We start from the raw sequence: 14,477 nt of genomic DNA, 5'->3' as shown, positions 1-14,477 counted from the left end.
GAACCCGCGTGAGGAATAGAAGCGCCTGGAAGCACGTAAGTAAGCGCTTGTAGCCTGCTTCACGATGCGCACTAACTGTCCCTTTTATCTTGCAGGTACAAGTTCGGAGCTTTAGAGAAGCTGAAGGGTGCTGGGATACTCACTGGATTCGGCGTGGGAAGGAGTAATGGCACGTGAGTAATAAAGTTGCCCAATGTCTTTAAACGCACCTTCTTTTGTCTTTCAGATGCGGGATGCAGCGCCGAAGGCCTCCGGAGCGTGCGAAGAGCTGGTAAGCTTTTGTCTTTCAGATGCCGGAATGCAGTGCGAAGACCTCCGGAGCATGCGAAGAGTAGGTAAGCCTTTGTCTTTCAGATGCCGGAATGCAGTGCGAGGCGTTGGTGACAGCCGATGGACCAGGTAAGAGATGCGCTGCCACTGAAGACCGTAGTGCTAACCTGTTCTTTCTTTGTCTTTACAGGTGCTGCTGAAGACTGGATTCCAGGATGGTAAGCCTTTGTTCCCTTAGGCCCAGGATCAGAAGCAGAAGACACGATGAGCGTTCTGCTGCAGAGAATGCAGAATAACGCAAAGCAAGATTCATCCATCGGGTGTGGTTTAAATAGCCTCCTGTAGTGCTTAGGTGTCTCCTTCCACAGCCACGCCTAGGTAAGAAAAGAGTTCCTGCTTTCCAGAAGAGTTCCAGTGTTCTGAACCTAGGGAGTGGCTCCTGCCCCACCCAACAGGAAAAGTAGTCCCAAACAGAAGAGGATCAGGGGTTCAACTGGCAGGTAAGTAAGCAGCATGGTCTGCTGCAGGTAAGTCCACCCAAGCATTAAGAGCCCGGCGCTTCCAGCGCTGGGACTGGGCATCTTTATGAGCCTGGTGCCACTGGCGCCAGGACAGGGTCCAAAAGGTCCCAATTGGGACTGGCTGGCACTCGGAACCGGGGTTATGGGTCTGCTTCCAAGGGAGTCGGGCAAGTCCTGATCTTTTGGAAGCAGAGATCATGACATAAACATCCTGTTTGCATGCACTATAAGCAACCAAATAAAAGTGAAATAAGCATTTTATTTTTATGGCATCACTAACTGGTGATTATGAAAACAAATTGGCTTATTACAACAACTCACTGCAAGTGGTTGGTTCACAGAATCGGTTTCAGATTTTTACAAAGCACTCTGACTTCCTTCCGTTTTGGTGCTCTGTACAAAAATAGTTTAAAGGATAAATACAATATCAGTACAGTAACCATCTGCAAATACCTTGCTCGTTCTATAGCTTCAGTTCTGTGAACATTAGACAGCTGGCCAAGGCAAAATCGGTCACCACCCGAAGGATCTACATAGCCATCAACAGTAACAATGGGGCAGTTGGAAGGAACCTTAAACGTCTCGCCAACCTGAACATCCATTTCAAAATAAGCGATAGAGCACCAGTACTCAGGAGCTAAAGGAAGAAAAAATAAGAAATGTTACTACTACAGGTTGAAGACTAGGAGACAGTAACAGAATGGATCAGTGACTCCAATCCAATTAGCAATTTATAAACTACTGACATTTTAAACAAACAAAAAACTTTCAGCAAGCCGCCCTTAAGGACCAGCACGTTGTTCATATTGGAAAAGGGGCCGGGCCTAGAAGACCTTTTTAAGCCAGGTAAGTCTATAGGTTAGGTTAAGTATCCAATACTGGGAGGTGGTGGGATATTTAAGGTGGTGTGTGAGAATGGTCGAGTGTGGGTTAGTTGGGTGAGGAGAGAAGGTGCTGGAGAGAGGTGGGATGTTTGTATGTGAGAGTGGAAAGTGTGAGGAGCAGAGTAGGAGTAGTAGCAGTGGCGGAGGTAGTAGTTGGGGGTAGAGAGAATGTGTAGTGGGAATAGAGTAGTAGCAAGTGAGTAGGCAGTAGAGCGGCAGTTCGTAGTAGAGAGTAATCACAAGTGTTAGAGAAGAAGCTTCAGTAGACTGACAATAGTAGGAGGAGGAAGGAAAGGTAGTAAAGGGATAGTGTTTATAACAAGAGTAGTAGTAGTGGGGGCGTGGCTACGAGAGCCATGTAGGAGGATGCGTTCTGGAGGAGCTCCCGAGATCCTGCAATGATCCGGGCAAATAAGTGCGTTAGGACGGACCGCTGACCACTGATGAAACACATGCCGGTGTGTGAATGTGTGGGCTACGCATGGTGAACTTCTGGATGGTGCAGGAGTGACGACGACGGAGATCGGTGTGGATGAGATAAGGACACCGGGGGCGCAGGACGACACAAAATGGCCGATCAGGGTCTGGAACAAAGGAAGAAGTGAGCCGCACGGTGACCCAGCGGAGGAGGCGCACTGCGCGCACATTTGCCACTTGAGCAGACTACAGATTCCCTGGGTCATGTCGAATAGGACGGTGCAGCCGAAGGCGAAACAGCCCACCCTGGATGACTTTACTAGGACGTCCCCGGGCCAGGACACCACCAAGAGCAAGGATGCGCTGGCCGCGAGCGGCACGATGACTTCGGGCGCCAACCAAGAATTCTTGGCGGCGATTGCGGACCTAAGGGCGGCCTGGGAATCTAAGCTTGAACTGGCCGTCACTGAACTAAAAACGGCGCTGGACCTCAAGGTCGGAGAGGTTCAAGAAGACGTTAACCTGCTCCGACAGGATGTCAGGGCCTTGGTGGAGCGCACAGAGTCCCTTGAGAAGGAAGTCGGCCCGAATACTGCGGATTGCGCCTCCCATAAAGCCGACTTGTACGTCCTGATACAAAGAGTGGGCAACCTGGAGAGCAGAGCGGAGGAGGCGGAAGGACGAGCCTGTCGCAATAACATCCGCATCGTGGGCCTGCCGGAGGGGACGAAGGGCCCTGACCCTACGGAATTCATTAAATCCATGTTATTACAAGAGATACCCGGAGGAGCCCTAACCCAAGGATTTGCAGTGGAAAGGGCACACAGAGCCCTAACGAGGAGGCTGCCGCCGGGGAACCCGCCTAGGCCTATGATCGCTAAAATTCTCAACTACCGCGACCGGGAGAGGATACTGGAACACTTTCGAAAAGGAGGAACGATCATACGAGGAGCGGCAAACATCACGGCTTACCCGGATTATACCCTGACTGTACAGCGTAGCCGCATGAATTTCGGGTCAGTAAAGCGGAGATTGAGAGAGGCGGGCCACAAATATATGTTACTTTAGCCCGCAAAATTGAAGGTCATTCTGTTTTTTTGAGACCCCGGAAGATGCCATGGGATGGCTCGATGCACAAGGATGCCCCCAGGAGTCAGAAGTTCGGACGAGGAAGGGCTCGGAAGAGACACGGGAGGAGAAAATGGCGTTGCAAGATGGCGTGGCACGTGGGACTTGAATATAGTTGTTTGGGAAGCCTTCGGTAGAGAAGGTCAGATGATTGCACTGTTTGTCATGGGCACTGTGATTAATGTTTACTTAACGGGAGCCTTACCGAACGATTCTTTTTACCCCACGATAGTTTTAGTTGGGTGGCCATTAGGGCGACCTCACCCTACTGAGCTCTGTGCATCGATCGGTGCTTGCGGGGCTAGATGTGGGGGTGCCTGAGCTCCGAGGCTGGAGCTGGGCAGCAGTTGGGGTGTGTGATGTTGGGGAAGGGACGGGGGTGGGGGGGAAGGGGAGGGAAGTTGGGGTTTTGCTGTGTACATAGTTAAAGGGGGTTTGAGCTGGTACGAGGAGCTACTTGAACGAGATGCTATCTGTATCACGTGGGCAAAGGGGAGTCGCTACATGGGAAGCAGGAAGATACGCATGTGCCATGGGAGACCTTAAGATAGTCACCTGGAATGTCAGGGGACTTAACAGCTATTTAAAAAGGAACAAGGTCATGATGTACCTTAAAAGACAGAGGATTGACATTGCGCTGCTGCAGGAAACACACCTGACCCAACAGAAGTTGGAACTGGTGGGGAAAAAGTGGAGAGGCACAGTAGTGGGCTCTCCGTACTCTGCCTATGCTAGGGGAGTGCTGATCTGGGTGGCACCGCATGTTCCGCTTAGACTCATACAGGAGGTGGTGGACACGGAGGGCAGGCTGGTCATGCTGAGGGCCTTGGTAGAGAACAAAGAGGTGTGCATTATCATTACATATGCCCCAACCAAAACACTGCCACGTACTTCAGAACCCTATGTACTCACTTGGGCGCATGTGTGGGGGTAGCGATTATTTGGGGAGGGGACTTTAACTGCGTGCTCGACCCAAAGGCAGACAGGTCTGATGAGAAGATTGATCGGCCCACCCCGGCGGCCAGGGTATTACAGGCATTACTGGAGGACTTTGGGTTGGCGGATGTTTGGAGACTGAAACACCCTAATGCCACGCAGTACTCTCACTACTCTGCTCCGCAGCACTTACATACGAGATTGGATTATTTTTTTGCCACGCCAGATGTGGTGATAGAGACCACCCAAATAGAATATAGAGCAAGGGTCCTGTCGGACCACTCGCCCCTGGTGCTGACCTGGCAGTACTGTCGCCCTAGGGCGCTGATACCTACGTGGCGCCTCCGTGCGGAGGCGCTTAGAGACTCAGTCTTCAGGGAGGACATCAGGGATGCGATCTTGCAGTACTTTGAGGTGAACACGGGCAGTGTGGATTCAGCGGGCACACTCTGGGAGGCTTTCAAGGTTGTGTTGCGGGGTACTGCCATTTCCAAGTCAAAGGGCCTGCAAGGTGGGGTCCTGATAGAACTAGAGAAGGCGGAGAAGCAACTGGAGTGCGAAAGCGACAGGGCAGGAGGGGACGCGGAACTAGTACTCGAGCTGCAGCAGAGGTGTGCGGAGCTTTGGGAAAGGCTTTGCAACCTTAACTATAGAAAATATGTCGAGAGGCAACATGCGGGTGGGGACAAAACTGGCCGCTTGCTGGCGTGGTTATATAAGAACGAAACCCCCAGGCCCCGATTAGGATAATAACTAGAGAGAACGGGGAGGAGGTTGACACCCAGTAAGGAGTCAATGAGGCATTTTTTGACTATTATAGAATACTATATGAGGACAGAGGAGGGGAAAACCAGGAAGAGATCAGAGAAACATTGAAAGACATGGAACTACCTAGGATTAGTGACGAAGAAAGGGAGGAACTAGACGCACCTATTACCCTGGATGAACTAGAGGAGGTGGTGAAACAGCTGCCCACCTGCAAGACCCCGGGCACGGACGGATTCCCGGGCGAGTTTTATAAAGTATATAGGGCAGAGGTACTCCCCCCTATGCTAGAGATGTTTAATGGGTCTTTTGAGAAGGGTCGGCTACCGGATACGCTTAGAGAAGCACTAATCGTACCGCTCCCCAAGCCCAACAGACCGGGGCATTGTTGCGGCTCGTATAGGCCGCTGTCAATGTTGAACCAGGACAGCAAGATCCTGACGGCTGTCCTAGCTAATAGGCTATGAAGGGTCATCAGTAAATTGATACACCCGGATCAGACAGGCTATGTCCCCAATAGAAATATAACTCACAACCACAGGCGACTCCACCGGGTGATTGAAGAGGGGAACAGAAGCGATGAAGAGATGGTGGTGGTGTCCCTAGACGCAGTCAAGGCTTTTGATTCGGTGAGGTGGCCATGGTTGCTGGCGGCCCTGGAGGAATACGGGATGGGACCAGGTTATGTTAGGTGGGCGGAATTGTTGTACAGTGAACCACTGGCCAGAGTGCGCACGGGATCAGTGATATCTAAGAGGTGGCAACTCAGTAGAGGCACCAGACAAGGGTGCCCCTGGTCCCCGATGTTATACATTCTAGCCCTGGAGCCTTTAGCAGTGTACCTCAGACAACAATATGACCTGGTTGGCATTGAAGTGGGAGGAGAGAAACACCTAATATCCTTATATGCTGACGATTTGTTACTGTATTTAAAATATCCGGAGGAAAATCCCCAGTACATTCTAGAGGTCATGGAAAAGTATGCGGAACTGTCCGGCATAGCGGTAAACCCCCAAAAATCGAGCATGTTTCAATTGGGGAGCTACACAGGAGTCCCTCTGGAACGATTGCCAGTGTTGTCCGTGCCTTGGGCAGCTGATTCTTTCCGCTACCTCGGAATAGATGTATATCACACTGTGGAGGGGGAACACTTGCACAATACCGAGGTGGCTGTGAAGAAAATCCGCACGAACATGAAGTTTTGGGAGAAGCTGCCGCTGGCGATGATGGGGCGGGGGGCGATGCTCAAGATGGTGGTCCTGCCTAGGCTGTTGCACTTTTTCAGTAATATACCACACCTGATACCCAAGAAGTTCTTTGCCAAACTTAACAGCATGTGTAGGGACTTCCTGTGGCACGGCACCCGCAATAGAGTGGCGCTATGGAAGCTACACAACTTCCATGATAGAGGGGGCATCAAGCTGCCGGACTTTGAGGCCTATTATGTAGCCAGCCAATTGCAATATGTAACTAAATGGCTTTCTGATGAAGAAACTCCTGAATCTAGGCTGGTTGGGCAGGACTGCGCCCCGTTTTACCTAAAAGAGATCATCTGGTTTCCTAGACTTGAACTGAATGAACGCCCGAGTATGTTGTTGCTTGGGTGGAAGATGTGGCACAGAGCATGCCAATTGATGGAGAGCCCGTACCCGTGTTCCCCACAGGTGCCGCTAGTTGCCTTAACTAAGGGGGACAGCCAGCTTAGGATGATAATCAGGACCTATTGGGAATCGGTTGGGCTGGCCACATTGGGAGATATATGGCAAGAAGGGGCTATTAAAGAATTCGAAGACCTGGGAGAAGAGACAGGGTTGCATGGGGGCCAATATGTTACGTATCTTAGGCTGGTGCAGACTATCCGTAAAACCTGGCCGGAGACTGTGCTGGCGGAAGAACCAGACGCTCTAATTGGAACAATATATGACATATCGGAGGGAGGGCACGAGATCTCTAGACTATACGAGATGGTGATGACCCGGGTGGGGATGGACTTGAGGTTGGACTGGGAAGTGGAGGTGGGGGCGCAGTTGACCGATGGGATGTGGGAACGGGCCATGGGATACCATAAGATAGTGTCCAGGAATGCTAGATTGCAGCAAATACAGCTATACATTACGCATAGAGCCTATATGACCCCGAAAAGAATATCCAAGTTTGCGAACGCAGGAAGACAAGCATGTCCGAAATGCGATGAGCAAGACGCAGACATGACACACATGTTCTGGTCCTGCCCAGTGATTGAAGCTTTTTGGGGGGGAAGTGGCACGGAAACTAGCAGGCAAAGGGGTCCCGCTACACATAGATACGGCCTGGGCCTGCCTGCTGGGAAGGTTTCCCAGACCAAGGAACACTAAACACCTTGGGCAACTGAGGGACCTGGCGTATGTGCTTGCTAAAAGAAGGATAGCCATGAGCTGGAAGCAATGCCACAAGCCACGGATAGAGGTATGGTGGCGGGACTTGCAAAAATGGGCGGAGGCTGAAACGGTGGTATGGCAGGAGGCATGTAGCAATTGTGGGGAGGAAGATGTAGGTAACCTGGCGGCTTGGAGGATGTTAATTACAGGACTGTTTGGCACGGCAGTGGACCCTGCAGCTTCGGAAGGAAGCGACACCCAGCCACAAGTAGCGGATACAGACCCGAAAGGGTGATAAGCTTTTGAGCGGGGGGAGGGGATTGGGGTGCAGTAACGGGTGTTCATTGATGTTTACGGTTCTATTGTACTTAATGCTGCAAGTTTGGTTTGTATTGTTTATTCTCAAAATAAAAAAAAAATAAAATAAAAAAAAGAGTAGTAGTTGTGGGAGAGCAGTAAGAGTGGCAGAGTGGGACAATAGGAGCAGTGGTGACAGAGGGAGACGGGTATCTCGAGGTAAGATTGATAGTAAGAACAGGAGTAAAAAGATAAGTAATATGAAAAGGTTGTGGTTGAAAGGCACAGAGATAGGAGGGATAGCATTGTGGTGGGAGGAGACCATCTGGAGCCTAGTATAGTGAGGGGTCAGGTAAGAACGTGCGCGAAAAGAGCGACACCGGGTGGAAGAAGGAACCATCCCTAACTCCGTAGAACAGTAAGCAGGATCGGTCAGGGGAAGTTAAGAAATCCAGAGGAAGAAATTTAGCCAACTGTTACGTAAGTTTTTCTAAAGTCCAACTGGTGTTAGACTTCATATCTCTTAGTATGAGGGACCCAACTCTTAATATAGGCCTGTACTACACAAGTAAGTAGAGTGGCTGAGCAGCCAAGCTGATCTTAGGAGGGAGTTATGTGAGCTGTAGAGCAGTACAAAGAAGTCAGTACATACATACACGCAAGAAAACAATGTCTCAGTTATATTAAATTATATTTATATATAGACACATGCAAATCTAAAATGCAGCAACAATAACATTGAATTAGAAATGGAATCAAATTATAGAAGGAACAATAGTGCAGGTGAGTAACTTTTCATCTACTTTTCATATCCAGAACACTGAGTAACATCAGTTAAGGTCAGTAAAGCACTTAGGAGTATCACCTTTGCAAAATGGAGTATAGAGGGAAAAAAAGGCAGAACACAGCTAACAACTGTTAAATAACAAGTACACTCTCCAAGAGGGATATAGGCAGTGTTTTCTAACTATAAAAGTGTTCACAAATAAAGTTTATGGAGGAACCAGCATTACCAAATCCAGTAGGGTCAAGAAGATGGACCTTTGGGAAACCAGCAAAGCCACAGTCAAATGGACAGCACCAGTACCGAAGAAATTCTTCAGAGGAAAGTTAAGTTGTTCTTGTAGATCTGAAAAACCTGAAGGTGTTTCAAGACTCAGTCCTCGGGGATCCCTTATTCATGGAAAGGGCCATCGATATTGGATTCCGACCCTGGGTGTGGACAAACGAGGGAGGATCACCTGGGGAGTGGGTAGGAGACACTGAAAGGTCAGACATGGTATCCCCCACGTCCTCTGACAGTTATGTACCTTATAATCCCTTCATGCGATACTACAACTCCCATAACTCTCCCTCTTTTCCTAATCATCCAACTACTGAGACGAGGAACAGGAAGACTGAGACTAGGAAGATTACCACTAGTAACATGTACTGGCCTTGTCCCACTACTACCTGAAACACATGGACCATTTTTCAGACTATAAAAGGTGGAGCACAGAAAGACATGGTGAGAGAAGAGCCAAGCAGGAAGGCCAGCTGGATGGTGAGGTTTGAGGAGCAGCTGAGAGAGCGCTGCCGAGAACCAGGCCAGGGAGAACGGGATGCTGAGACGCTGATAGGCTGCGAGTTGAGGCAGGAGAAAGCGTGGAAAGGGAGCCATGTCTCCAAGAAACCAGGAGGATTCAGAGAAGGGAGCCGAGGGACCGGCTATTTCCTTTCCTACATGCACCAGCAAACTGTTTTTTTCCACCCCTCGGCCGCAAGGCCGCCTAGGAGTGTCTATGGGGTAGGTGGGCAAGACCCTGACCTCAACGAGCTGAAAGCAGAAGGACGTGTGAAAGCAATCACAGCCGGCGAGTTCAAAGAAACGCAGAGCCCAGATTGTAGAAAGCTAAAAGACATTGAACTGAAAGCTTGAATGTTTAAGTGAGTCAGCGCCTGAGCGGATGAGAAATAAAGTAACGGAGCGGTGCCGTGTTAGAAGGCACGTTGTGAAACGCTTCTTAAAAGATAACAGAACAGTGAATAATTAAAGCGAAATGTGTTGAAATCCACTGATGGGAAGGGCACCAGGGAAAGAGTGCGTGCAGAGATCCCGAAAGGCTAATGTGAAAGTGAAAGGATATTTATGTGAAATGGGGAAGAGAGTGGCTGATGGGCCCTTTCTTGCAAACCAAGTGCAAGAGGCACAGATATTAAGAAACCAACCTTGTTGTCAGAGTGGTCACGAATAGGGATGAGATTACTGTGTGGTTGCGAAATACTCTGGCAAGGTGTGATGCTGGAAATGCATTGGAGGGACAGGGCCTCCCTGTCCTTGTCCTGTAGTCCTTTTTTTCATTTGTGTTCTGTATTATTTTCTGCCCAGGAGTCCATGTGGGACTCCTGGCAATGCAGCTCTTCCTGTTTTTGGTTTGGTGTACAGACCCATGGGATACACTTATGGCACCCATGGGTGGGGATACAACCCTGTATGGCCCACAGAGCAGGGTATGGGCTGGTGGCAGCTCCATGCTGAATTGGACAGGTGCTCGGGGTGTCCTCCATTTTGGGATACCCAGGCCCTGCCATTGGAATCAGTTGATTCCTGATAGGAAACAAGATGGCCCCTGTGGCCTCTTGCTTTCTATTGCCTGTTACCTTGTTTTCCCAAAGTCCTGGGAAGCCCTGACTCTGTCCATTCCCCCTGACTGGCTGTTGGGTGGAAGTGCCATATATGGTGTTGTTGTGAAGGCCCAACCAGACTAGCTGGAGCCTTCCCAGTTACTGTATGTTGTGGGTACCTCCTGTGGGTGGGACCTGGGTGAATGGAGTGTGTGACCAATATGCACTTCTTGTTGTGGTTGTCTGGTTTCTGGCATGAGAGACAAAGACTGAGACAGCCCTGCCTGAAACTGGCCTGAATGCAGTGTGTAGTGTTGAATGGCTGGGTACTTGTCCCAATCCACGTTCCTTGTTGTGAGTGTCTGAGAGGGAAGAGGATGGCCTGAATGCACTGTGTGCCTGATTGGCTGACTGACTGCATGAATGCCCTTCTGTATGATTGGCTGCTGAGAGTGACCCAGCAGTGTGGATGAGAGACAGAATAGTATATTTGGGGACCTCTCACCACTGGAAATTGTTCAGAAGCATTCAGAAGCTGTGTCTACACTTTAAGAGTAACTGGAACTGCTGATCCTCGACGCCCAGCTGGAAGAAGAAGACTTGCTGTTGCATTTGCTTCAACTGATCTGAAAGCTGCCGAATCCGTCGAAGACTGATCCGAGAGAGGACCTGGTAAGGCGCCCTCTTCCCGTGCTCCGAGGGACCATCGAGCACTGCTAAACCTTCGCCGAAGCTCCCTGGACGTCAGACCCTCGAAAGGCTGCCAACCGGAGACGGGACCGCCGAGGAGATCGAAGTGAAGCACCCGGACTTCGCCGCTGTCGAAGTCCATTGCCGTCGACCAGGGTTCGCAGGTTTGTGTAACCGCTGGAGGGCCGCCAAAGTTGTGCTGCCCAGACACGGGGACTGCTGGACGCCGTGTCGCCGACGACCGGAGCCGCCCGCTCCTTTGCCTAAGAACATTCAAATCGAAGGACTCGCTTGTCCGCGCCGTCGACCACTTTATCCCGCCGGAGAAAGTCGAGGACGACCAACGCGCCGAGGAGAATCTGCCGGTGGGTTTCCCACCACCTCACGACCACAAAGACTTCGATGACTCAACGCCCTTGCTGGGCCACAGTTCTTTACACTCTTTGCGGTCCAGAACTATCGTCACAGAGGTGCCCCGCACGCCTCTTCCTTGCAGGATGCCAACGCTCTGTCGTCGACGAGCACCGCTCGGATCGAAGCTGCCACCTCATCGACGCCGTTCTACCCTGTTCACCGTCGGACGTTCGACGACTCGTGACTCCTGCTTTAAAGGGAGGGAACTCAAGAACGGTTGTCGAATCCCCGATGCCGAACGCCAAGTTCGCCATCCTCGACGATCGTGACTCCTGCATTCAAGGGGGTCACTCAAGAAGGATCTGTCGACGCCTCTTCGAAGAACTCTACTCCACCAGGTACATTGGGGGGGTAAAAACATTATAGGAGGGAATAAGACTATTGAACAATATACAGACTGGGCTTGTGCTATATATCTTATTTTACAGGTTGCCCAGGTAGGGGGACCTCCACACAGAACTGTAGTTAAGTAGCTGACTCAATACTCTGCCTATTGTTTCAACCATCTTGCTTTCCTTCCTCTCTATTGCTGGTTTCCTCTTTATTGATCTGTGACACCTTTTTACATTGCTATGGATGCACTTTAATGAGATCTAATAATATTGGTGGTACCACTTTAGAATTGTAGATATTTACCATTGTTGATTTTCCTGAGCACAAAGGGAGTTATTGTGACAGTGTACATACCTTTGAACATTAATTATATAAAGACTGTGTTTTCAGTAATACAGTGTGTGGACATTCCTTTGTGGGGGCTTAGGGACTACACTGTACTTTAGAACCAGCCCGCATCACCTCCTGAGAAGCTAGGCCTTGATTGCTCGGCCATTGCTACCATAATAGAGAATCTTGGCTGGGGTCTTCTGTGCCTCTCCTCTACCATATAGAGAGCAGAAGTACAGACCCCCTCACTAGTCTTTACACAAGGTGATAATAAGGACCCTGCTGTCGGAGTGGTCACGCATGGGGGTGATAATACTATGCAGTTGTGAAGGTCTCTGTTAGGCAGAATTGCATGAAGTACCCTCTGGGACCACCACATACAATTATGACTACAGGTGTAAGCAAAACCAACCTTTGATATAAGTCTGTACTACACAGTTTTTGGTAGCGAGCTGAGCAGCCAGGCTTATCTCAAGAGGGAATGTGAGCAGTAAAAGGAAGTTACACAGAGGTCTTACAAGCACAGTGGTTCAAGTAGACACTTACACTTAAGGTTTATTGGTAAAACACTCATTCATTTATTACATAGTCATTTAGAAAACATTCACTAGAAGGAGGCAACTTAATATCATACACAAATATACTTTAATACCAAACCAATACGTTTCTGAGTAAATTAGGCTACCCTGAAATAGGAGCAAAATGACATTTCAGTCGCTTTAAATAGGAGTACAAAGGCACAAGTTAATAAAATAGATCACAAATACTTTCTTAGGCAGTGCAAATAGTTTTATTTCACTAGAGGACTCGATTCAGTTCAATAGGCCTAGGCCAATGTCTTGGATAGGAAAGAGCAGTTCTTGTAGTAAACGGTCTTTGCCAAAGTTGTCAGAAATCGTTTGTACGAAAAAGAATCATATGTTGGGTCACAAGCTGATTAGGCCTGCAATGTGGGAAAGTTTCACGAACTTTCACCGCGAGAGGTAAGTTCTCTCAAAGTACCTTAATATGAAGAAAAGATGCAGCTGAAGATGTTGGTTCCTGGCGGTTCCTGCATATCTCACTGTTCCTGAGCCTCAGTCGGGGGGACAAGAGGGAGGAGGTCGGGGGACTGCTGCACTGCAGGGGACTGGTCAAACAAACTGGCAAATGGAAGATGTTCGGTTCGAGTACTACAGAAGCTGGTGTCCATCCCCCTAGTTAAACCTACCCAGCTCCGAGAATGGTATCCAGATGGCTTACGAGTTGATCGGTCCCACCAACTCAAAGGAAGAAGTCGTCCTTGAAGGGGCTTCTCTGTCGAGATGAACTTGGCAATTCGGACCTGCAGCAGAGCTTCACCGGGCAAACCAACGGTCCAGGAGTTGCAGCAGCCGTCCTCTTCCAGCTCGACTTCAGTTCTTTCGGTCCAGGTGGTCGACTCTGCTTTCCAGTCCAAGAGACCCGCCTTTTAAACCGTTTTCTCCCTTTCATTCCAGCCTAGCTGTCACTCACCCAGCAGGGTGGCTTGTCCTTGCCGGACAGTCAATCACGCCAGAGTGCATTTGGGTCTCCTAGGAGACTAAGCACAGGGAGTTCGGGCACCTCCCTCACTTCCTGCCCACCCCAGACACTCAGGCGCCAAAGGCGGTCGGAAGTCCTGCAGCCCGCCAAAGGCGTAAGAACAAAGGGGCCAAACTGGCTTAAGGCACCATCTTGAAAAACATGCTCCTGTGATTTTTAGATAACGGTGTGCACGGTCGGGAAAAATCATGGTAGTTTGTTGTAAAACCACTGCCACCACCCATTTTGAAAGGAAAGGGTAGCATTTGACTGCTACATGAGTTTCTAGACACATGGTGATACAAGGTAACCCCTCAAGCACTCTATAGGAAGATAGTGTGTGCTGGGTCTAGGAATTTAAAAAGACTAGTAAAGTCAATGTAACCTTACATTCACTGGGAAACAGTAGTTTATCCCAGATAAGGTATTTACACCTTGGGATTCCCTGTGTTACTGCACTGAGGGTGCTGTGTAACGCACATGAAAGGATGATGCCTATGGAGTTGTCAAACTCCATAACCAAAAGAAATGAACACAGAAAACCAACAGAATTACAGAGTCCCAAAGTTTAGCAAAGGGGGTCTCTAAGGTAGAGAGGAATTAACACATTTTGAGAATTCTCCCTAACAGTCTCTGACAGGTGAACATTGTGAAAGAGAAGTACAAAGGTTGGGGATGGGAGTTCTCCCTGAACTCTGTGAAGCTGAACTGTTTAGCCATGTTTAAGTGTTTGAAGACAGGCAAGGACAGCCTGTGAAAGTAACTAAGAAGGAACCTTGTGAATATCTGTTTGACAATTGTGAAGCCGAGTGAGGGACACCGGAAAGAATCCATTGAAGAGAACTGTGATGCATATTGAACTGACATTGAAATAGGTGAGGGAAGACTAACAGATTTATTGAAAATCTTTGAACTGTGCATACTACCCACCTTGAAGGAACTTTGTAAGAACCCCATTGAATTGAACTTGGGGAAGGGAGTGGAGAACC

The 14,477-nt window shown here is 49.3% G+C and overlaps 1 protein-coding gene across 3 annotated transcripts in view; it reads right to left on the bottom strand.

Moving 5' to 3' along the window:
- SMAD4 (SMAD family member 4) overlaps positions 1 to 14,477 on the bottom strand; it is an 850,418-nt gene that overhangs the window by 319,956 nt on the left and 515,985 nt on the right. For all 3 annotated transcript variants that reach the window (XM_069626978.1, XM_069626979.1, XM_069626980.1), the window contains one exon: positions 1,245 to 1,428. In XM_069626978.1, the coding sequence (XP_069483079.1) occupies positions 1,245 to 1,428 (184 nt within the window). The remainder of the gene's footprint in view (positions 1 to 1,244; positions 1,429 to 14,477) is intronic.

This window comes from Ambystoma mexicanum, chromosome 6p (genome assembly GCF_040938575.1).
Source record: "Ambystoma mexicanum isolate Mex_15411 chromosome 6p, UKY_AmexF1_1, whole genome shotgun sequence".
In the NCBI taxonomy this organism is placed as follows: Eukaryota; Metazoa; Chordata; class Amphibia; order Caudata; family Ambystomatidae; genus Ambystoma; species Ambystoma mexicanum.
Note: the sequence above shows the minus strand (reverse complement) of the source record. Positions and strands in the feature narration are given on the sequence as shown.